This window comes from Physeter macrocephalus, chromosome 8, assembly GCF_002837175.3.
Source record: "Physeter macrocephalus isolate SW-GA chromosome 8, ASM283717v5, whole genome shotgun sequence".
In the NCBI taxonomy this organism is placed as follows: domain Eukaryota; kingdom Metazoa; phylum Chordata; class Mammalia; order Artiodactyla; family Physeteridae; genus Physeter; species Physeter macrocephalus.
In genome coordinates, this window is record NC_041221.1 from 81,229,025 (window position 1) to 81,253,659 (window position 24,635).

The window sequence follows — 24,635 nt, forward strand, 5'->3', positions numbered from 1 at the left end:
ATGTAAATAAGAATGTCACATATCATTAAAATAAATTTTTAATGGATTAATGGGACTACTTTTGTTTTGATGTACTTTTAAAATTCTAAAACAGCCCTCCTCTACTACCAAATTAGTCTAGACAACCTTGCTATGTCCTGAGTTTCTAGATATTCATAATTATTATGTTAACTTACCTTAAAATTTTTTATGAATTTCAGAAAAAAAATAGAAAACCTTGAAAAGTTTTCTTAAAAGTATTTGTTGTAGGGAGTTCATTTTGTTATGTTGCCTACATATTAAGAAGGTAAATTATTGCCCCTCCCGCCCCATTTGTGTACACCTTAAAGCCAAATATAAATGGTTGTGAAATAGTGGTCCAAGCTTACGTGTATGGTTATTTCTGAGTTGAAATTATTTCTGTATTCAACTGTCTTTGAATTCGTACCCTTTCTTTATCCCTCACTTTTTTTTTTTAACATCTTTATTGGAGTATAATTGCTTTACAATGGTGTGTTAGTTTCTGCTTTATAACAAAGTGAATCAGTTATACAAATACACCTGTTCCCATATCTCTTCCCTCTTGCGTCTCCCTCCCTCCCACCCTCCCTATCCCACCCCTCTAGGTGGTCACAAAGCACTGAGCTGATCTCCCTGTGCAATGCGGCTGCTTCCCACTAGCTATCTATTTTACGTTTGGTAGTGTATATATGTCCATGCCACTCTCTCACTTTGTCACAGCCTACCCTTCCCTCTCCCCACATCCTCATATCCCTCACTTTTTTAAAGAATAATTTATTTGTTGCATGTGAAGTACATCACATCTAAGGAAAATTTAGGCATTTGATTCTTGTATAATTTAATAGGTATGTTCTTGGAGGAAAATTAAATGTAGAGAAGTTATAAAAGTGACCATTACTATTTCAAAATGGACAAATTCAGTGAAAGAGATACTCATTTAAATCTATTTGGCTAATTTATTAAACTCTCTGTTCTGAGGGGTTGGTCCTTACCATTTAAGATTTAAATATGGGATACTATTAAATTGTGGTGCAAGAAGTAAAAATTAACTTTCATCTCAGGTTTTGTACTGTGTGAACCAAAGAGCTTAAGAGACTTCATTCTGAGCCAAGTGTTTCATCCATTCAGCCTAACGTTTTGTCTCTGATACTAATATTTGAATGCTATTTTTATGGAAGGTTAGATCAAAATACTTAGCTAATCTTAATCAAATGGGGATTACCTACGCTTTTATGTTGAGACTATTTGGAACACCATTACATGTTGGATTAGATGATTTATGAGGTCCGTTTGTAACTCTGACAGAATGTCATTCTAAGCCATAACCTTTTGAAAATTACTGTTTTAGATAAAATTACCTCTATCAAGTTGCAAAGGATGCTCTCTTATTCATAAAAGATGAAGTAAAAAGTCAGCATTTACCTTAATCATATTGTTCATCATTTTAATGTGTTTTACCACTAATTTATGTTTCTTTCTGTACTCTCTGTCATCCAAATAACTTAGTTGTCCTTTTTAAAACTAAAATATATGCTTGTAATAGCAAAGATGTGAGTTGCCCTGACTTAATTTTTTAAAATAGATAATGTCATGTGTGTTTTCTTAGACTTTTAAGGAGGTATATTTGTATAATATGTATTAGAGAGGTTTGTTTGCTTAACCTAAGCTGAGAACTGAAATTCTCAGGTTAATTCTTGGGTTAAAAATGTGTCCGATTTTTATCATCATAGAAATAGTCTTACCTTCCTTTTTTCACTTTCCTTTTCTTCCAGAATTCCCGCTGCATTGCCACCAAGGTACTTTTCCTTTTTGGTGCGCAATATTTATAGTGTCCTAAAGAAACAGTAAAGTAGTTAGGTGACAGACTCCATATCACTTCTTCTCTGCGTTGACTTCTCTGATTCTATGTGTTCCTTTTATCATGCTGACCCAAGAACTATAAAAGTTTACTATCACCCATAAATTCACACAATTGAACATTAATTACAAATGCCTTAAAAATCTTGAATTCTTCATATTTTGCTTTAAATTATCAGAATATTTCTTTTTAAATTATGAGAACTTGAGGTAGGTCTAGCCAGTTATGGTAATTTTCTAGCCATCATAATGTTTGGAAACAACATGTATGATGAAAGATTAAATGCTTTGGAATCAGGCCAAGCCTAGTTTCATATCTGTTTCACCAGTAATTAACTTAGAAACCATAGGCAGAGTTATTAATCTGTGTCTCTACTTCCCCATTTGTAAAGTAGGGGTAGACATACTTGCCTCATTGGGTTGTTATAGGGTTTAAATAGGATAATGTATGTATAGGTCCCAGTTCAGCGTAGCATCTGGTAGATACATGGTATGGGTTAATGTCATTTCTTACTTTCCCCAGAGAACTGGTTGAGTGATATTTATCCGTAATGTTTGAAAAATGAAAATTAAAGGTAATAAATTTAAGACTTTTTTTGGTTTTTGTTGATGGTAACCAGTTTTCTATTCTTGTGTATAGCATATCCTGCTCCTTTAACAAGTATCAGAGGCCGAAAACCTCTTTTTGGAGAAATAGGACACACTATTATGAACTTACTTGTTGTGAGTAATTGAACTGTTTTATTAAGTGTTCTTATATTGTTACTTTAACAATTCATTAAGCAAATTTTACATACTTATATTTTTCTATTTTAATTTGACATATTTGGTATAATGAAAGTTCATTTATAATAAATCCTAATTCATTTAACATAAATGGCCTCTGTTTTTGATGAAGTGCTTTTTAGAACACGTCCTAATTTATGTATACCTGATTCAAATTGCCTTTTGATTCATTCTGCTGCAGTGCTTACACATTTAGGTAATGTGAGATCCACACAGTTGTTGAAGCCTTAGTATAAGAGTTAGTAAAGTCAATCAATTTGATGATTTTGAGCAAACTGTGGCTCAAGTCACCTCATTTTTAATAGGAAGTATTGGATTAGATGATCTCAGATTCCCTTCCACCTCTAATTTCTGTAATTTTGTGTTTACCTTTTATTATAGAAATGTATTTCAGTGGACTTGCTTTTTTTAAAAAAAAATTAATTAATTTTATTTTTGGCTGCGTTGAGTCTTCGTTGCTGCATGTGGGCTTTCTCTAGTTGCAGCGAGCGGGGGCTACTCTTCGTTGCGGTGTGCTGGCTTCTCATTGCGGTGGCTTCTCCTGTTGCGGAGCATGGGCTCTAGGCATGCAGGCTTCAGTAGTTGCAGCACGCAGGCTCAGTAGTTGTGGCTCGCAGGCTCTAGAGAGCAGGCTCAGTAGTTGTGGCGCATGGGCTTAGTTGTTCCGTGGCATGTGGGATCTTTCCAGACCAGGGCTCGAACCCGTGTCCCCTGCATTGGCAGGCAGATTCTCAACCACTGCGCCACCAGGGAAGCCCAACTTGCTTTTATTTATCCATGTTCGGTTTGAAAATCTATTGTTTTGGAAGATCTGTAACTAGAAAGAGATCACCCTCAAATACTACAGAATTCTTCCTGAGAATGATATTCTTTATTATTATTGCAGAGTAGCTGGAAGAATTAGCTGGTTTTTGAAGTTGCTATTGCTTTCTGGATGGTGTTTTGATAGTTATGTATCACAAGTTTTAAAATGATGGATACTCTTAAAAAGGATTTAATGAATGGGTAAATGTTCATGGATAGTAGTTTAAGGTTTATGGAACTATCATTATTCTATGTAGGACCTTCGAAATTACCAGTATACCTTGCATAATATAGATCAGCTACTGATTCATATGGAAATGGGGAAAAGCTGCATAAAAATACCTCGGAAGAAATACAGTGATGTAAGTATAATTGCTTTATTCAAGTTTTGAGATAATTGTTGAACATTAGATTTCTTTAGAAGTGTGTCAAATTTGTTTTGAATTGGACTAATATATAATGACAAAAAAACTTATTTTTGAAATTTTAGATTTGTTTCCTAATAGAGGATTTGTTTAATCCTATTTTTTCATTTTTTTCTTACTGTTTTATCTGTCTTTTAATTGAGGTGATTTTATTTTAAAACATTTGTTTCTATCACATTCTCAGGGAGTTCTCCAGACTAAAGCTTGATAAAGGTGGTCAGAAATGTGACTCTTTGAATTATTGTAACTAATAAAGGCACAAAATGTTAAAAATGTTTCTAAATGCGTATTGTTTTTTTCCAGGTAATGAAAGTAATAAATTCTTCTAATGAGCATGTCATTAGCATTGGAGCTAGTTTTAGTACAGAAGCAGATTCTCATCTAGTCTGTATACAGAATGATGGAGTTTATCAAACACAGGCCAACAGTGCTACTGGCCATCCTAGAAAAGGTGAGTATTGGTTCCTAGTGTCAATCCATAAAACCATCTCAAAAAGTAGAATTCCTTTCAAAGAGGAATATATCTATATGTAGATATCTTACTTATTGCTGAATTGATGGTGATAAAACAGTATACTTTAAATTTTTAGCTATACAAACAAAAAAATTGCTTCTAATATTTGTGTTTATCTTGGGCAACATTAGGTTTAAAAACTTGGAATACAGTATTTATTTTGATGTCTTCAGGTTTAGTGTGTCCCATATGGTGGGTGTCTTTGGAGTGAGGTATTTTTTGCCTTTGTTTGCTCTCTGCTCCAGCTCCTCTTAGTGGGGAGCACAGGGTAGATAAGGATGAGGAATAATTTGTAAAACTGTTAAGTGGCTGGGAATATAAAAATGATAAAGATGGTGATGTGAATGACATTACTCGGCTGAATGGCCTCAGTGACTGCTGTGATTACCAAATCCTTGCAGTAGAGAGCCTAACAAATTGAAAGTTAAGTAGAAGTAAGTATTCCAAAAAATTAATACATTATTGTAAAATAACACATTTAAAATAGACATTCTGGCTGCTAATAAAAATTTTTCCTCTGATTATAAAAGTATGTATACTCATTTGTAGTAAACTTGGAAAATACGTTTCAAGAAGTAGTAAAAGGAAAAAAAGTGCCAAAATATGGCCTTTGTTGACATTTTAATATATTTCTTTCTTATATTGATATATATGTTAAATAGATGATTTTATACTGGATATTTACTTTTGTATTGTGCTTTTTTAACTTAACATGCTATTGACATTTTTGTCATTAAAATTTTACAGCCATTTAATATTTATTTGATGAATATTTATGTAGTATAAAATTCAAAAGCTATAAATATTCACACTGCAAAATCTCCTTTCCTCCCTAGACCCTCAAACTACCCATTTCCCCTCCCCACAGGCAACCAAACCAGTGTTATCTGTTTCTGGTATATCCCTTCAGAGATTTCTTGCTTGTATGTATATATAAGCAAACACCACCTCACCACACACATACACACACATACACCTTTCTTCCACTTTTTTAAACAAGTCATAACATTTGTTCCATTCTGCACCTTTTTTTTTCTTTTGGAGATTATTCTTTGTTAGTATATAAAGAACTTTCACATTGCACATAACTTTCCACTTTATATGTGAACATCATTTAATTGTCCCTTATTAATGGACAGTTGCTACCAATCCTTGGCTGTTTATAAAAATGCACTATGAATAACCTTGTATATTTGCAATTAATTCCTAGAAATGGAATTTGTATGTCAAAGCATACATGTGTTTGTAATTTTAATAGCAATTTATCAAGTTGTCCTCCATAGAGATTGTTCTGATTTATGCTCTCAACAGTAGTGGATGTTTGATTTTCCATACCCTCACTTGATACAAACACTGTAAATAGTACAACAGCCATCAATTATTAGATACAAACATTAAATAACCTTTATGAAATATTTTATCGTAACTTTATTTTGTTTGGTATTTTTTGTTATTCTAATATAAGTGGTATGGGCATGGCGTTTATCAGGTACTTAAAATATGCTATGCTCCACATTATGCATTTAACAAATATCATATAGCATAAAAAGAGCAGTTTAAAACATAATTATTGTATTTTTTAATTAGTGACAGGTGCAAGTTTTGTGGTATTCAATGGAGCTCTGAAAGCATCTTCAGGATTTCTTGCTAAGTCCAGCATAGTTGAAGGTATGAGTTTCATCTTTAAGATTGGTTTAATGTAAAGATGTTTTCCATCTCCTTTTAAAAATGTATTTGATACTTAACAAAAGAATATATGTAAGTTACAAAGCATAGTACAACAAACTTATGTAAAATCATCACTCAGCCAAGAACTAGAACATGAATAATATTTGGGCCTACCTCAAGCTTGACAACTCTGCCTTAGCCTGCATTTCCTGCTTGTGCATAGCCTAAAGGTTAGTCTGAGGTGAGAGCTTAGGGTCTTCTCAGGTCTTTCCTTAGCATGCACACACCCTGGGCATGCACACAGTATTGCACATGCATGGGGCCTTCTAAATTCCCAGATATATGTTAGAGCCTTTCAAAGCCCTATGGACATCTTATTCCCCAGCTTTTCCTTTAAGTGTTTGGTTGGCCTATCGTTTGCCTCTACTAGTATCTGCTGCCACAGGCAGCTATGATGTTGATCACTGGCCTCTAATTGTTTTTAACAAATGCTCCCCGAGAAAAGACTTTTTTCACTGGGTAAGCTTAGAGTCTGGTCAAATAAAGACATTGTACGTGGAGTCTTCCCAGGGACCACCTGACAAGTCAGAAAACGACAGCTCTCCAGTAATGAGGTTTTGAAGGAGTTCCAGCCCCATTTGCCTTCTCCAGTGGATACCAAGATGATGGTTTTTACTATGATTTCAGGCTTTGGTTTTTAGGCTTCTGCTGTGCTGGAGAGGAGGAGATGGGAATAGGAAAGTTAAAATGACACAAAACTTGCTGTTTTTAATCAAGTTCCTGCCAGGTTTTTTTGTTTTTTTTAAAAGAACCAGCTTTTAGTTTTAGTGATCTTTGCTATTGTTTTCTTTGTTTCTATTTCATTTACTTCTGCTTTGATCTTTATGATTTCTTTCCTTCTGCTAACTTTGGGTTTTTTTGCTCTTCTTTCTATATTTGCTTTAGGTGTAATATTAGGTTGTTTATTTGAGATGTTTCTTGTTTCTTGAGGTAGGATTGCATTGCTATAAACTTCCCTCTTAGAATTGCTCTTGTTGCATCCCATAGGTTTTGGGACATTGTGTTTTCATTGTCATTTGTTTCTAGGTACTTTTTGATTACCTCTCTGATTTCTTCAGTGATCTCTTGGTTATTTAATAACGTATTGTTTAGCCTCCATGTGTCTGTGTTTTTTACGTTTTTTTCCCTGTAATTGATTTCTAATCTCATAGCATTGTGGTCAGAAAAGATGCTTGATATGATTTCAGTTTTCTTAAATTTACTGAGGCTTGATTTGTGACCCAAGATGTGATCTGTCCTGTAGAATGTTCCGTGTGTACTTGAGAAGGAAGTGTAATCTGCTGTTTTTGGATGGAATGCCCTATAAATATCAGTTAAATCTAACTGGTCTATTGTGTCATTTAAAGCTTGTGTTTCCTTATTAATTTTCTGTTTGGATGATCTGTCCATTGGTGTAAGTGAGGTGTTAAAGTCCCCCACGTAGTGTACTTCTTTGTCTCTTGTAACATTCTTTATGTTAAAGTCTATTCTGATATGAGTATTGCTACTCCAGCTTTCTCTTGATTTCCATTTGCATGGAATATCTTTTTCCATCCCCTCACTTTCAGTCTGTATGTGTCCCTAGGTCTGAAGTGGGTCTCTTGTAGACAGCATATATATGGGTCTTGTTTTTGTATCCATTCAGCGATCTTGTGTCTTTTGGTTGGAGTATTTAATCTGTTCACGTTTAAGGTAATTATCAATAATGTATGTTCTTATGACCATTTTCTTAATTGTTTTGGGTTTGTTTTTGTAGGTCTTTTTCTTCTCTTGTGTTTCCCAATTAGAGAAGTTCCTTTAGCATTTGTTGTAGAGCTGGTTTGGTGGTGCTGAATTCTCTTAGCTTTTGCTTGTCTGTAGAGGTTTTAATTTCTCCATCGACTCTGAATGAGATCCTTGCTGGGTAGAGTACTCTCGGTTGTAGGTTCTTCCCTTTCATCACTTTAAATATATCATGCCACTCCCTTCTGGCTTGTAGAGTTTCTGCTGAGAAATCAGCTGTTAACCTTTGCCTGGGACTCTCTGTGCTTCCTGGACTTGGGTGGCTATTTCCTTTCCCATGTTAGGGAAGTTTTTGACTATAATCTCTTCAAATATTTTCTTGGGTCCTTTCTCTCTCTCTTCTCCTTCTGGGACCCCTATAATGCTAATGTTGTTGTGTTTAATGTTGTCCCAGAGGTCTCAGGCTGTCTTCATTTCTTTTCATTCCTTTTTCTTTATTCTGTTCTGCGGCAGTGAATTCCACCATTCTGTCTCCCAGGTCACTTATCCGTTCTTCTGCCTCAGTTATTCTGCTATTGATTCCTTCTAGTGTAGTTTTCATTTCAGTTATTGTATTGTTCATCTCTGTTTATTTGTTCTTCAATTCCTCTAGGTGTTTGTTCTGTAATTCTTTCTGGGGTTTTATCTTGTTCCTTCATCTGGTACATAGCCCTCTCCCTTTTTCATCTTGTCTATGTTTCTGTGAATGTGGTTTTTGTTCCACAGACTGCAGGATTGTAGTTCTCCTTGCTTCTCTCCTGCTGCATTTTTTTAAAATAAATACTCCCCAGATTGCTGCAAGCCTTTGGTTAATTTCCAGAGTTTCGAAAAAGTTTCTTCTGACATTTTATTGGTTTCCTTGTTGTTTTTATGGAGTAGAGTATTTTCGGAAGTTCTTAGTCTGCATTTTCACTAATATCATCCTCCATACTATCTCAGTTACATAGCTTTATAGGAAGTCCTCCCATCTCTGATGCCACACACATGCCTTATTCCTCATTTTAGTAGTGCTCTGGCCAGTCTAAGCCCTTTGTTTTATCATGTTAATTTTAGGATCAACTTGTCAGGTTCTAAAAGGTCCATTGGGGGGCTTCCTTGGTGGCGCAGTGGTTGAGAGTCCGCCTGCCAATGCAGGGGACATGGGTTCGTGCCCCGGTCCAGGAGGATCCCACATGCCACGGAGTGGCTAGGCATGTGAGCCATGGCCGCTGAGCCTGTGCTCCACAACGGGAGAGGCCACAACAGTGAGAGGCCCGCGTACTGCCAAAAAAAAAAAAAAAAAAGGTCCATTTGACTTTTTATTGGAATTGCATTATATTTCTAGTTTAATTTTGAGAAAATTGGCATATTTTCTATTTTCATTGTTTCTATCCATGTACATTGGCTACCTTCGATTTATTTACATAATATTTAATAATATTCATTTCCAATAAAATTTTATAGTTTTTGTATAGGTTTTGAATATCATTTCTTATTTATTCCTGTACCTCATAGATTTTATTGCTAATGTAAATGGTATCTATTTATTTACGTTTTACAATTTTAGTGTAATGTAAATGCCATTATAATTTTTTAAATTTATTTTTTATTGAGGTATAGTTGATATAAAATATTATGTAAACTTCAAGTGTACAACAAAGTGATTCACAAGTTTTAAAGGTTATAGTCATTTATAGTTATTATACAATATTGGCTATATTCCCTGTGCTGTACACTATATCCTTGTATCTTACATTATACATACTAGGTTGTACTTTTTAATCCCCTACCCCTATATTGCCCCTCCCTGCTTACCTCTCCCCACTGGTAACCCCTAGTTTGTTCTCTATATCTGTGAGTCAGTTTATTTTTTGTTATATTCACTAGTTTTATTTCTTAGATTCCACATATAAGTGATATGATACAGTATTTGTCTTTCTCTGTCTGACTTATTTCACTTGGCATGATACCCTCCAAGTCCATTCATGTTGTTGCATATCACAAAATCATTCTTTTTTATGGCTAAGTAGTATTCCATTGTATATATATACACCACATTTTCTTTATGCATTCATCTGTTTTTGGATACTTAAGTTGCTTAGCAACTGTAAATAATGCTGCTATGAACATTGGGGTGCATGTATCTTTTTGAATTAGTGGTTTTGTGTTTTTTTTGGATAAATACGCAGGAGTGAAATTGCTAGGTCATATAGTAGTTCTGTTTTTAGTTTTCTGAGAAATCCCCATTTTGTTTTCCATAGTGGTTGCACCAATTTACATTCCCACCAACATTGTAGGAGGGTTCCCTTTTCTCCACATCCTTTCCAGCATTTGTTATTTCTGTTCTTTTTGATGATAGCCATTCTGACAGGTGTGAGGTGATATCTCATTGTGGATTTAATTTCCATTTCTCTGATTAACAATGTTGAGCATCTTTTCACATGCCTATTGGCCATCCTATGTCTTCTTTGGAAAAAAAAAATCTATTCGGGTCTTCTGTCCATTTTTTAATCAGGTTTTTTTTTTTTTTTTGATGTTGAGTTGTATGAGCTGTTTATATATTTGGATATTACCTTGTTATTGGTCATATCATTTGCAAATGTTTTCTCCCATTTGGTAGGTTGTCTTTTTGTTGTGCTGATGGTTTTCTTTACTGTGCAGAAGCTTTTAAGTTTAATTAGTTCCCATTTGTTTATTTTTGCTTATATTTCCTTTGCTTTAGGAGACAGATCCAAAAATATATTGCTGCAGTTTCTGTCAAAGAGTGTTCAGCCTGTGTTTTCTTCTAGGAGTTTTATGGTTTCTGATCTTACATTTAGGTCATTAATCCATTTCGAGTTTTTTATTTTTTTGTACATGGTGTGAGACAATGTTCTAATTTCATTCATTCCTAGCACCACTTATTGAAGAGAGCGTCTTTACTCCACTGAATATTCTTGCCTCCTTTGTTGTAGATTAACTGATCATAAGTGCATGGGTTTATTTCTGAGCTCTATTCTATTCCATTGATCTATGGTTCTGTTTTTGTGCCAGAAACATACTGTTTTGATTACTGTACATTTGTAATATAGTCTGAAGTCAGGGAACATGATTCATCCAGTTCTGTTTTTCTTTCTCAAAATAGTTTTGGCTCTTTGGGGTCTTTTGTGTTTCCATACAAATTAAAAAATTATTTGTTCTAGTTCTGTGAAAAATGCCCTTGGTATTTTGATAGGGATTACATTCAATCTGTAGATTGCTTTGGGTTGTATGTTCATTTTAACAATATTAATTCTTCCAGTCCATGAACACAGTATATCTGTGTTCTATCTGTTTGTGTTGTCTTCAATTTCTTTTATCAGTGTCTTACAGTTTTCCAAGTACAGGTCTTTTACTTTCTTAGGTAGGTTTATTCCTAGGTATTTTATTCTTTCTGATGCAGTTGTAAATGGGATTATTTCCTTAATTTCTCTTTCTGATAGTTTGTGGTTAGTGCATAGAAATGCAAGAGATTTTTGTAGATTAATTTTGTATTTTGCAACTTTATCAGATTCATTCATGAGCTCTAGTAGTTTTCTGGTGGCATCTTTATTATGTTGAGGTATGTTTCCTCTATGCCCACATTCTGACGAGTTTTTATCATAGATGGATCTTGAATTTTGTGAGAAGCTTTTTCTGCCTCTATTGAGATGATCATCTGGTTTTTATCCTTCAGTTTGTTAATGTCGTGTATTTCATTGATTGATTTGCAGATACTGAAAAATCCTTGCATCCCTGGGGCAAATCCCCCTTAGTCTTGGTATATGATCCTTTTAATGTATTCTTGGATATCTTTTTTAATTAAAAATTTTATCTTTTGTTGCTGGAAAATAAAAATTAATTGATTTCTGTATTTTTATCTTATAACCAGCTATATTGCTAAACTTACATTATTTAAAATAATTTATTATAGACTCTTTTAGAGTTTTTTATAACTATTAATAATGATAGTTTTTGCTTCTTTCTTTACAGCCATTATGGCTTTTTAATTTATTTTTATTGTTTACTGGCTAGTACTTCCAGTGGAAGCAGTGATTGTAAATGTTCTTGTCTAGATCCATGTTTTTCAGTAATACCTTTTAAAAGTAAGTGAGCTTTATGATTCCATTTTGTATGCCATATGTCTGCTGATGATGGAATGTGATATATTCAATCATTTCTTATGTCACATTATATGTGATAAGAAGTAAGGAGAAATATGTTTTATTTTTGTTGGGTTGTTTGTGGTAGGTTTTGATTTTGCTCCTTTTTTCAGGGCAGCAGTTTGCCCTGGGACATCAATTCTTGATAGATCTAAGAGTTGTTCACTTTATGTTTGTTCAGCTTTTTAATTTTTTTAAATTTATTTTTAAAAATTTTACTGAAGTATAGTTGATTTACAATAATGTATTAGTTTCAGGTGTACAGCAAAGTGATTCAGTTTTTCATATGTATATATATTTTTTACAGATCCTTTTTCATTATAGGTTATTAAAAGATATTGAATATATTTCCCTGTGTTATACAGTAAATCCATGTTATTTTATCTATTTTATTTATATTAGTGTGTATCTGTTAATCCCATACTCCTAAGTTATCCCTCTCCTCCCTTTCCCTTTTGGTAACCATAAGTTTATTGTCTATGTCTGTGAGTCTGTTTCTATTTCGTAAATAAATTCATTTGTCTTATTTTTTAGATTCTACATATAAGTGATACCATATATTTGTCTCTGACTTCACTTAGTATGATAATCTCTAGGTCCATCCATGTTGCTGCAAATGGCAATATTGCATTCTTTTTTTGGCTGAGTAATATTCCATTGTGTGTGTGTGTGTCTTTTCTTGTGACTGTTGGCCATCTGTATGTCTTCTTTGGAAAAATGTCTATTTAGGTCTTCTGCCCATTTTTTGATTGGGTTGTTTGTTTGATAGTGAGGTGTATGAACTGTTTGGATATTTCTGAAATTAACCCTTCATTGCATCCTTTGCAAATATTTTCACCCATTCTGTAGGTTGTCTTTTCATTTTGTTTATGGCTTCCCTGCTGTGCAAAAGCTTTTGAGTTTGATTAGGTCCCATTTGTTTATTTTTGCTTTTGTTTCTTTTGCCTTGGCAGATTGACCTAAGAAGATATTGCTATGATTTACATCCAAGAATGTTTTGCCTATGTTCTCTCCTAGGAGTTTTATGGTGTCATGTCTTATATTTAGATCTTCAAACCACTTTGAGCTTATCTTTTTATATGGTGTGAGGAAGTGTTCTAATTTCATTGATTTACATGAGGTTGTCCAGCTTTCCCAACACCACTTGTTGAAGAGACTGTCTTTTCTCCATTATACATTCTTGCCTCCTTTGTCAAAGATTAATTGACTGTTGGTGTATGGGTTTATTTCTGGGCTCTGTCTTTTGTTCCATTGATCCATATGTCTGTTTCTGTGCCAATACCACGCTGTTTTGATTATTGTTGCTTTGTAGTATTATCTTAAGTCTGGGAGGCTTATGTCTCCAGCTTTGTTCTTTTGTGAGGATTGTTTTGGCAATTCTGGGTCTTCTGTGGTTCCATATAAATTTTAGGATTATTTGTTGTAGTTCTGTAAAAAATGTGATGGGTAATTTGATAGGGATCACATTAAATCTGTAGATTGCCTTGGATAGTATGGCCATTTTAACAATATTAATTCTTCCAATCCAAGAGCATGGGATATCTTTCCATTTCTTTGAATCACCCTCAGTTTCCTTTATCAATGTTTTATAGTTCTCAGCATGTAAGTCTTTCACCTCCTTGGTCAGGTTTATTCCTAGGTATTTTTTTATACAATTTTTAAAGGGATTTTTTTTTTTTTTTTTTTTTTTTTTTTTTACTTTCTGATATTTCTTTGTTTAAAGTAATGCAAAATATTTCTGTAAATATTGTAGCCTCCTACCTTGCTGAATTCGTTTATCAGTTCTCATAGTTTTTGTGTGGAGTCTTTAGAGTTTTCTACATAGAGTATCATGTCATCTGCATATAATGACAGTTTTACCTCTTTCCTTCCAATTTCGATACCTTTTCTTCTTTTTCTTGTACGATTGCTGTGGCTAGGACTTCCAGTACTATGTTGAATAGAAGTTAGGTTTATTCCTAGGTATTTTATTGTTCAGCTTTTTTCTTGTTGTGAGGATGGAAGTGACAAGTTCCAAGCTCTTTACATGGAGCAGACACCAAGAAGTCGTTAGTATTTTTTGTAATACAAGTTGGCTGGCTTTCATTTATCTAATGTTGTCTTGCTTTTCATTTTTCTGAAGCTGTCTTTATTTCATTCTCATTTTTATGGGTATTTTTGCTAGATATAAAATTCTGCTTTGAAAGTGTTTATTTTCTTTAAAGATGTCATTTCATTGTCTTTTGGCCCTCATTATTTCTAGTGAAGAGTCAGTAGTAGTTTTTATATTTGTTTCCTTGTGTTTAATGTGCTTTTCCTCAGTTTGTTTTCAAGATAGCCTCTTTATCTTTGGTTTTCACCAGTTTTACTGTGGTGTGCCTCAATGTAGTTTTCTTTGTATTTATCCTATTTGGCATTTATTGAACTCCTTGGATGTGTGTGTCAATATTTTTCATCAAATTTGGGGAATTTCTTACCATTTTTTTAAATGTCCTGATCTTTCTTCTCCTTCTGGGAGATAGTCTATCTATGTATATGTAATCCATATCTGTATTAGACTGTTTTATACCATCCCATGGGTCTTTGGTGCTCTTTTTATATTTCTTCATTCTTTTTTCTCTGGGTTCTTCAGATTTGATCACTTTTGTTGACCTTTCTTTATGTTCTCTGATTCTTTTGCCATCTTCAATCTACTATTAAGCCTATCCATTAAGGTTTCTATCTTAGTTGGATTATACTTTTCAGTTACAGAATTTGGGGGGAGGGTTTTCCAGTTTCTATTTCTCTGTTCAGATTTTTAAAAATCTGTTTATACATTTAGCCAGTATTTGCTTTTCATTCTTTAAATATGTTTTCCTTTAGGTCCTTGAATATATTTTAGAATAGATATTTTAAAGTGTTTTTGTGTTTAATCCAATGTCTTGGCCATCTCATGGTTAGTTTCAGTTTTATAGGGGCTCACATTTTCCTGTCTTTGGTAATTTTTTATTATGTACTGTCATTATTGATATGCTTTAGAGACTTTAGATTCTTTTAGCTTTTTTGAAAGGGATTTTTTTGCTGAAGAAGGCTTATTTATGTTTAAGCAGGCATTTTATGTCTGCTTACCCTGAGCTTGTGTAGTCTTTATCTTTTATTTTTTTAACAGATGGATCTATGGATATCCTAAGGTGTTTACAGTCTGGCAGGACTCATCCTCCAAATCTGTTTTGCCTGTAGATTTTGTAAGAGCTTTGATTTGGCATTGCACAGTTCAGGTTAATGAGGTGCTAATGTCTATTTTGGTTGGTCTAGACTACCAATATCCCCCAACATTGCTTGACTTCTATTATCTCCGTTCTGTTCCCAACCATATAATAGCCATTTTCTGTTATGCCTCATCTAGGGTCACTCTATTAATGTGTTCTCAGTTCTAGTCCAAGGACTCAAAAAGTCCTTGAACACAGTCTCTTGATGCTCCCCTTTTTAGTGTCTTGACCACAGATTTCAGGTTTCCCTAAACTCTTATCTCTGACTTCTCAGCCCAGTAGAGCAATTGTAGGCTTACTGGTCACCATGCAGAAATTTTCCCCAAGCAGAGAGCCTGGGCAGTTATGGGCTCACCTATTGAGTTTTCCTGTAGGGACCATGGTATTGTACTTCCTGTTGTCCAGAACCTGAAAACAGTTGCCTCATATATTTTGTCTAGTTTTATGGTTGGTTACCATAATGAAAGGGCAGTTTGGCATCATTATTTCATCATAGCCAGAAGTGGAAGTTCTCACCTTTATTTGTTTAACCATTAAAAAAAAAAAAGAATCCTTAACATTGTGAAATATTTTTCATATTCCCTAACAGAAAACAACCATCAAGATGATTTAACAGATGGTCTAAAACTTGCACAGAACATATTTTGATAGCAAAATTTATGGCTTAGACATATAAATTTATATTCAGTAAAAGAAATGTGAAAGATAACTCTCATTTTTAGATGGCTTAATGGTACAAATAACTCCAGAGACCATGGATGGCTTGCGGCTAGCTCTACGAGAACAAAAAGACTTTAAAATTACATGTGGGAAAGTTGATGCTGTAGACATGAGAGAATATGTGGACATCTGCTGGGTAGATTCTGAAGAAAAAGGAAACAAAGGGTAGGAATTTTTTTTACCAAAATGTAATTGATTTGATGGAGGAGAAAGGATAAAAACATCCTGTTAACAAATTTAAATATTTTATAAATAAATATAGAATTATACCATTAATTTAAATGCATATACTTTAATTAATAAATGCAGTCTGTTTTTTTCAAAAATGTACCTAACCAGCATCATGTGTGTTTTCTTAGCCAGGATGCTGTAAATTATTAAAGGGTGGTCAGTTTGGGAGGGGGCAAATGATAAAATGTGCATTGTGTAGCAGTGTAGGCTTGATGCCAGGTCTGAGAAAGACAAGATACTTTGTCTGTTATATGGTACATTGAGGCATATACATATTTCCCCCTCAGACTGCCTTTTATATACCAGATATGTATTTTCATGGAATTATTTTAGGATTATTTTTATCAAATAAGTAATGGATTCCCTTTGGGTGTTTATTCTGTATTATATTGATCCACTGTAAATGCAAACAACTGAATTCAATAATATGTACATTAGAGGCTTTACAGAATATTACCGCCATTCCCTCCTCTCTTTAGTTACCCATTTTCTTTCTTTTTTGGAGACTGGCTAAGGGATCTGGAGCAAAAAAGGAAGAGGAGGGCTAATGCTGAAGGATTCCAAAATAGAGTTTTGCAATTCATGAGACAGCTTTTCTGTTAGGAGACTAAGGTATTTTAAACCTCAGGTCTGAATTGGGCATATGAAAAAGTAGATATAATTTGCTACACAATCAAGAAATCTTGGTAAACGAATATGAGCTAAGTTTTAATTATTTTTTGTATAATTGAGATGTCTTACTGCTGCTTTAAATTTATAGCTTTCATAATTTTTATCCTTATTCCATTTGTTCAAGCCTGATAATTTACTTCATAGAAAGTACTTTGGTATTAAATAAATCTGTTCTATGATATTTTATTCTGCAGTATTATTAGTTCAGTGGATGGAATATCATTACAAGGATTTCCAAGTGAAAAAATAAAACTGGAAGCAGATTTTGAAACTGATGAGAAGATTGTGAAGTGTACTGAGGTAACTTAGAAAGACGTTTCCTTCCATTTACATGCTGTGTTTGGATACGTTTTTGTTAATTTGGAGATTTCGCAGTACTCAACCTCTGAATGTTTAAGTACAGCGTATTACACTTTCATTACACCTTGAGACACACATATCTCCACCCCAGACTGCCTTATATACACCAGATTTGCATTTCCTTAGGATCATTTCAGGTTATTGTATGGTGGTACTGCCTGTCAGCTCACAGTTAAGTTTTCATGGCATTGCCATCTTTGTTTGTACAATAACATGTTATTTGACCATGGTGTTTTCATTTTTCTCTTATTTTACAAGAAATAAAATATTTTATAGATATCAGTTTATAATCAGCATTCACATATGAAAGTTAGTTTTGCATGTTCCAGTTTTTTAAACATAAGAGAATATGAAACTGTAGCCTCACAGCCCCTTAGTCTACCTCCATTCTCCCCCTCACTCTACCTCCTGGGTCAGACAATCAATGTTACTGATTTCTTAGGTATTCTTTGTGATTTTACACATGTAGAAGATAGAAACTATAGAGGGTATAGAAATTATAGAACATTATTTCTTTGTTTGATCCTAACTTCATTAAGATGTCCTTATGGGATGGTGATCTTATAGGGTGGGCTCATTAGTACCCTTCTTTAAACTGAGTTAACAAAGCTTTTGTTGCTACAAGTTAACTTTAGGCAAAAATAGCTAAGTCATTCCCATATTCCCTAATCTTTGGTTTTAAGTTTTTACTTATACTATAGATCAGGCTATATATAGTGTATATATATATACACTATATATATAATGTTCCTAACTAGTGAATTTCATGGCACTAACATTGGAATTTTATTCATAAAGTTGAATTGAAGGTAGCAGTTGTTGCATTTTTAAAGCTACTTTTAATCTTAATCATGACTTGTTTCCTAATTAAATACATTTCAGGTGTTCTACTTTCTAAAGGACCAGGATTTATCTATTTCAGCAACTCGTTATCAGTTTGCAAAAGAAATAGCCATGGCTTGTAGTGCTGCACTGTGCCCTCACCTGAAAACTCTAAAGAGTAATGGGATAAATAAAATTGGCCTCAGAGTTTCCATTGACACTGATATGGTGAGGCATGTTTTTGTGTGTATTTTTGAAATGAATATATCTTATATTAAAATAATCAAAAGTTTTTCTTTAACCTTTTACTTTGAGATCACTGAAGAGAGCTAAAGTTTGTTGAATGTTAATGTTCGGTACACACTTCCTGTACATTATCTCCTTTACTGTCCACAGCAGGGGCCAGCAAACTTTTTTTGGTCAGACAGTAAATAATTTAGGCATTGCGGTCTGTCAGATTTCTTCACAACTACTTAACTGTGCCATTATAGTGTGAAAGCAGCTGTAGACAGTATGTAAACTAAACAGCTTAGCTGTGTTCCAGTGAAACTTTGTTTACAAAAACAGTTGGTGGGCCACATTGGCCCACAGGCCATAGTTTGCTGACCCCTGCTCCACAACATTCCTGCTTGATAAGTAGGTTTTTAAATTATGCTGACTAAATTCTATATTCATGGGACTTAAAATTACAAAAGTCTAAAAATGTTAAAAAAGGAAAATTTTCAGTTTTTTCCTCCTATGTAGGGAAAAACCTATTTCTTCCCTCCTATGTCTTTCCTGTGTGTCTCTTTCACTACTCACAGAAAACACTTCTGCTCACCAGATGTGTGGAGGCTTTCCCCCACCCCAGGAAGCAATTCTCAGACACAAGCAGGGTGTCCAAGAATTCAACTCAATTCTGACTTGATCTACCTGGAGACAGCATCAGATCCTACAGCTCTTACAAGACTGCCTCCTCCCCCACTTCATATGCCAGTCAGTTATCACCTGTGCTTCTGACCAACCAGTTATGGATCAGAGCTTCCAATGACCCCATCCTCCTTGGGTTCAATTAACTTGCTTGAGCGGCTCACAGAACTCAGGGGAACATTTGCTTATGTCTGTCAGTTCTTTAAAGGCTATACAGATGAACAGCCAGATGAAGAGATACATAGGGCAAGGTCTGGTAGAGTCCTGAGCAGGAGTTTCTGTCTCCACGGAGCTGCGGTGCGTCACCCTCCCAGTGTGGATGTATTCACCAGCCTGAAAGCTCTCTCAGCCCCCTTCTACTGAGATTTTATGGAGGTTTCCTCATGTAGGCATGATCAATTATTAACTCAGTTTTTAGCCCCTCTCCCCTCTCTGGAGAATGAGAGGTAGGGCCGGAAATTTAAAGCTTCTAATCATGGGCTTGGTCTTTCTGGTGACCAGCCCCTATCTAGGAGCCCATCCAGAGTTGACTCAAAAGAACAAAAGATGCTCCTCCCTCTCTTATCACTTAGGAATTTACAAGTTTTTTAGGAGCCCTGTGTCAGGGATGGGATCAAAGATAAATATTAGAACAAGAGATGTTACTGGTATTCTTATCACTTAGGAAATGACAAGGGTTTTAGGAGTTTTATGCCAGGAATTGGGGTCAGAGACCAATATATATTTTCTGTTATCTCACAAATGTATGTATATCAGGACCACCTCATTAAACATGCTAGAGAGCAGCATTCACACAGTACTCTATTTAATTGGTGACCTCTGGAGATATTAACTCCAGGCTACAATGTAAATGGTTCCCAGTAGAGTTGCATCAGTTGGTAATAGCCCTGGCAAGATCACCTTCCTACCCTTGACTCCTAACCCTTCAGTCTACTTCCATACTCCCCCTCATCCTCTCTTCTTGGTCAGGCAGTCAAATGTTATCCATTTCTATGTATTCTTTGTAATTTTTTGCATGTATGAGCAATTAAGTTTGTAAATCCTTTTTGTTCTCTTTTCACTTATTTTTTAACAGTGCTTTAACTTAATATATCTTAGAGAGATTTCATATTAACTACATATTCTTTCCAAAGTTGCACAGTAGTAGTTGATTATATAAATGTACCATAATTTATTTAGTGCTTATGCATGTTTGGTATGCCCTGGTTGATACTTAAGGTATCCACAATATTTTGCTTTTGCATAAGTGTGAGTATATAAGAAACATTCCTAGAAGTAGAATTGCCAGGTCCAAGTATGTACTCAATAGATATTACCATATTGTCTCAAATAGAGGTTATGACAATTTATATTTCTACCACAATTTATGAGTGTTCTTTCTCTCACATCCTTATCAAAGCAGTATATAATCAAACTTTTGAACTTTGCCAATTTGATAGGTGAAAAGTGGTACTCCAGTAGTATTTTTTTTTAATATTTATTTATTTGGTTATGCCAGGTCTTAGTTGCAGCCCATGAGCTCCTTAGTTGCGGCAGGCACGCTCCTTAGTTGTGGCACATAGGCGCCTTAGTCGTGGCAAGTGGGCTCCTTAGTTGTGGCATGCGAACTCAGTTGCGGCATGTGGGATCTAGTTCCCTGACCAGGGATCAAACCTGGGCCCCCTGCCTTGGGAGCATGGAGTGTTAACCATTGCACCACCAGGAAAGTCCCAATCCAGTAGCATTTTAATGTGCCTTTTTAACTGTTTCCGACATCCAGTATAATAGATTTCAGTCCAGGTTGTTCATTAGAATGGTCAATCTTTTTTTTTTTTTTTTTTTTTGGCGGCGCCACGCCGCATGTGGGATCTTAGTTCCCCAACCAGGGATCGAACTCACGCCCCCTGCAATGGAAGCGCGGAGTCTTAACCTCTGGACCACCGGGGAAGTCCCAGAATGGTCAATCTTAACATGAACAATTTCATATGTTGAAGGTTTGCTCTTGTTCAGGCAGGATGTTACGGTTCTTATTGGAAAAAAGAACTTACATTTTTATCTCACTATTAAAAGTGCCTTTTTCAAGGAAGCACCTGGTAATTATTTGAGTAAGCATTGTTAATTTTTTTAGTCATATGTATTAAAATGTAATTTTCACCAGCAAAATTAAATTCAAATATTATTTTATGATAAATTCAAAATATTTTTAAGTAGATCTTTTTTTAAATACCATGGGGTTTTTATTTAAGTCATGTTGACAATTATTCAAAACCTTTGTCCGCCAATGCGTTTACATGTTCATTGAGAAGAAACCTGAAGTATGAAGTAGTGGCAATTTTATTTTCATAGTATCTGTGGAAGGGACAATTATAATTTATGTAGTAGATAGAAGAAATAAAGGAGAATGTAAAACACTATTTTATGAACAAAATATCAAGTATTTTCTTAACGTGCTTAAATTGAATGATATTCTTAAATAGTTTATTTTATATTCATCTGCTGAACTAAACAAGATTGCTCAATTTCTAGGGTTGACTCATCAAGACTTTTTTTTTCCAGGTTGAATTTCAGGCAGGATCTGAAGGCCAACTTCTTCCTCAGCATTATCTAAATGATCTTGATAGTGCTCTAATCCCTGTGATCCACGGTGGGACCTCCAACTCTACTAGTTTACCATTAGAAATAGAATTAGTATTTTTTATTATTGAAAATCTTTTTTAGCGAAAGGACATGAGTCGTATTATATATTGCAAACTGATTTGTTAAAACTAACTCCAGCACTAAAGCTGAAATGCCACAAACACTAAAAGTAAATATGTTTGATGTTTGAAACATGTAAGCTTTGCTTTTTAGGCAGGAATGAACTTTTAAAAATCATTAGCACAATATTTAAATCTCCAAAAATTTAAGAGATCCACAGTTTTTGAAGCTTTACACTTTACAAGTACTGAAAAAGACAAGGATTTCTTCTGTCTTTAAAAAATTTGTAGCATTTAACCGTGTTATTTAAATGCTAAGCCAAAGTATCTGCACTTAGGTATACCTCTTTATGCCAAGAATGATTTTAATGAAGGCTCCTTTCAGATGTAACCTTATGAAGGAACTACCTTTTTTGTTTATATGCCAGTTAAATTACTGGTTTCTAAAGTCTGTTAAAAATGTATTTCAATGGCACAGACCAGTTTCCAGATCTTAGACTTATATGGTAATTCTTTGAATAAGGCAGATAACTTATTTGTATAATTGGAGTGGAGACCTACCTCCATGATTAGATAAACTGATTGTTTGCATTAAAATCAGAATTTTGCCTTTTTTCTTTCCAAATTATTATTTTATATATACATATATGGTTTTCTCTTGATTAAATGGGTATTCTTAAAGTAATTGTGGGTGCTTCAGGATTTTGTGCTTCTATAATTAAGTATATTGTTTTTATAGCGAGAACATGTGATTTGGTATGTGTTTTATAAACCTTTAATAATTTATAAATAGGTAATATTTTTGTATTGCAGTGCATTATTTTTCCTCCTTTCCTTCCAAAGTATACCACTGTATATACCACTTCTAAGAGTGATTGACGACAGGCCAGATGACCCTTGAAGTAGTCATTATGTAGCAATAAATGAAGCCTGAAACAGGTGTTTTTTTAACTTCTCCTTTAAACCTTAAAAGTTTCTTGGCAAGTCTACATATTTTCATTGACACCAATGTATTAATTATAAATTTTAATGAACTACTTACTTTTGCATATTTTAAATTCTTTATATGGTAGTTATTTTTTATAACAGTATATTAACATAAGTTAAATTCTATGTATTTGAAACTGTTACAGAACTTTCTTCTTTACTTCAAATAGAAAAAAATTTTTAAAGTACGTTGTGTTAAAAAAAGTAATGGTCATATTTTAGTTAATCCTGTCATTTAAGTTATTTAAAATATAATCATTATTTTAATGCTTTTTTTATTCTAACGTGGAATATATATGTTTTTGTATCAAAAACACTCCTGTGTCTCAAGAAAAAGAAACTACACTAAATAGCCCTGTTTTAAGAAAGTATTTATGAAGCATTTCAACCTGAAGACGAAGTCAGGGTTATAACTCAGGTTCTTAGGTCTCAGGCTAGGAAAGAACTGAGAATTTGAATCAGTTTGGTCATATGATTCCTACTGAATCACATCTGTAGTGCTAACCAAAGACACAGCATGGAGGAAAATATCAGTCTTTTGGAAGTAACTACTTCATAAACAATGTAAAATGTTGCAGACATTAAATAAAATTAAGCAACATGTAATAACTTGTGAAATTTGTTGACATCATAAGCAATTGCATATCTAACTCAATTTGTTTTCTTTATATTTTTGTTTATTTTGCAGTATAAGTTAAGGGCACAATCTATGAATACTGAAGTTACTTTAAAATAACCAGAAGGTAGAGGACTCTTCCCATGATGGGATAGCTTTGGATTTGTTTCCCTAAAGTCTCTACATTTAATAAAAATTGGAATTACTGTGCCTTTGGAGGCACATTTTAAAGTATTCTTTGTAGATGTACAATATGTTTCTGAATGCATTTGGTCATGTTCTTCACATTGATAATTTAAAATTTTAATTTTTTTAAAGGTGAAGAAATAGAATGGTTCTTTGTGCTCAGTCTGCAATGATCTATTTTTGGTCTATGCCTTTTAAGAATACTGTCTTTCAAGAATTTTGAAATATTAAGTAAAATTTAGCCCATTTGCTTTTGCAGCAATCCAGCAGACTTGCTATACGCAGAGCACTTTAGTAGTCTTCATTGATTGAAAGATGAATAAAATAGTTCTTTCCCTCTTGGAGATGAATGTGTGAAGCAGATAATTAACAAAGTAAAAGTGATTGCTAAAATAGAGATATGACTTCTGAGTAGCTGGTTGGAAAACAATCCAGGAGGATAGCCATACCAATAATGAGAAGGCGTGGGTGTTAAACTTGTCTAGGCAAGAGCTGAAAATCTGAAGAGTCAGTAATATGTCAAAACATTCAACTTTCCCTTTTAAGGCAATTAACTTTAAAGAGTCTTCTGTGTTGTGTGAATATCTTACCTTATTTAATCATAAAAGTCATAATCATAAAAATCATAATTTAATCATAAAAGTAGTAGCCTGACTGTGGTGTCTCAATTGCCTAAGTTTATAACAGCCTAGATTTAAATATTGTTTTATAAGTAAAGAATACAACTCTTCTTTTTTAATAGTAATATAACTTTGATAACTTGACTCAAATTTCAAAAGATAATATCTTGAAATAAACCAGAAACCTCTAAACAATCCTAGATTTTAATTTTTTTCTTTGTGATTAAAAAAAATGCTTCATATGTGTAATATATAAACATTCAAAAATCAGAAAGAAATGTTAAAAACTTAATATGTCTTACTGCCCACCTTGTTTAGGTGCAGTAGCAGCAAATATATTATTATTATCTCCCCTCATTTTTTTATACAAAATATAGTGCTCTGTTTACACTGAAGAACACAATGTCATCTCCTCAATTACTTTGATTTATGTGGCTTCTATTTAGAATCTTAAAGTTTTCACTGCTTCTCCAACCACTGTGTAATTGATAAAAAGCAATCTTAATTGCAGAAAAGCAAGAAGAAAATCCATTACGGAATTATGACGATATGTTTCCATAGGAAGACTGTTTTTCTCATAACAAATTTTTATGAAAATACTTGCAATGTTTTTTTTA

The 24,635-nt window shown here is 33.9% G+C and overlaps 1 protein-coding gene across 3 annotated transcripts in view; it reads left to right on the forward strand.

Annotated features, from left to right (window-relative positions):
* ZFYVE16 (zinc finger FYVE-type containing 16) overlaps positions 1 to 24,248 on the forward strand; it is a 55,427-nt gene extending 31,179 nt beyond the window's left edge. For 2 of the 3 annotated variants that reach the window (XM_055086641.1, XM_055086642.1), the window contains exons 11-18: positions 2,498 to 2,580; positions 3,705 to 3,809; positions 4,176 to 4,323; positions 5,974 to 6,054; positions 15,943 to 16,105; positions 17,038 to 17,143; positions 18,086 to 18,253; positions 21,470 to 24,248. In XM_055086641.1, the coding sequence (XP_054942616.1) occupies positions 2,498 to 2,580; positions 3,705 to 3,809; positions 4,176 to 4,323; positions 5,974 to 6,054; positions 15,943 to 16,105; positions 17,038 to 17,143; positions 18,086 to 18,253; positions 21,470 to 21,631 (1,016 nt within the window). In that variant the 3' untranslated portion in view covers positions 21,632 to 24,248. The remainder of the gene's footprint in view (positions 1 to 2,497; positions 2,581 to 3,704; positions 3,810 to 4,175; positions 4,324 to 5,973; positions 6,055 to 15,942; positions 16,106 to 17,037; positions 17,144 to 18,085; positions 18,254 to 21,469) is intronic. The other variant, XM_028493033.2, reaches the window with a different exon arrangement.
* The last annotated feature ends 387 nt before the right edge of the window (positions 24,249 to 24,635 follow it).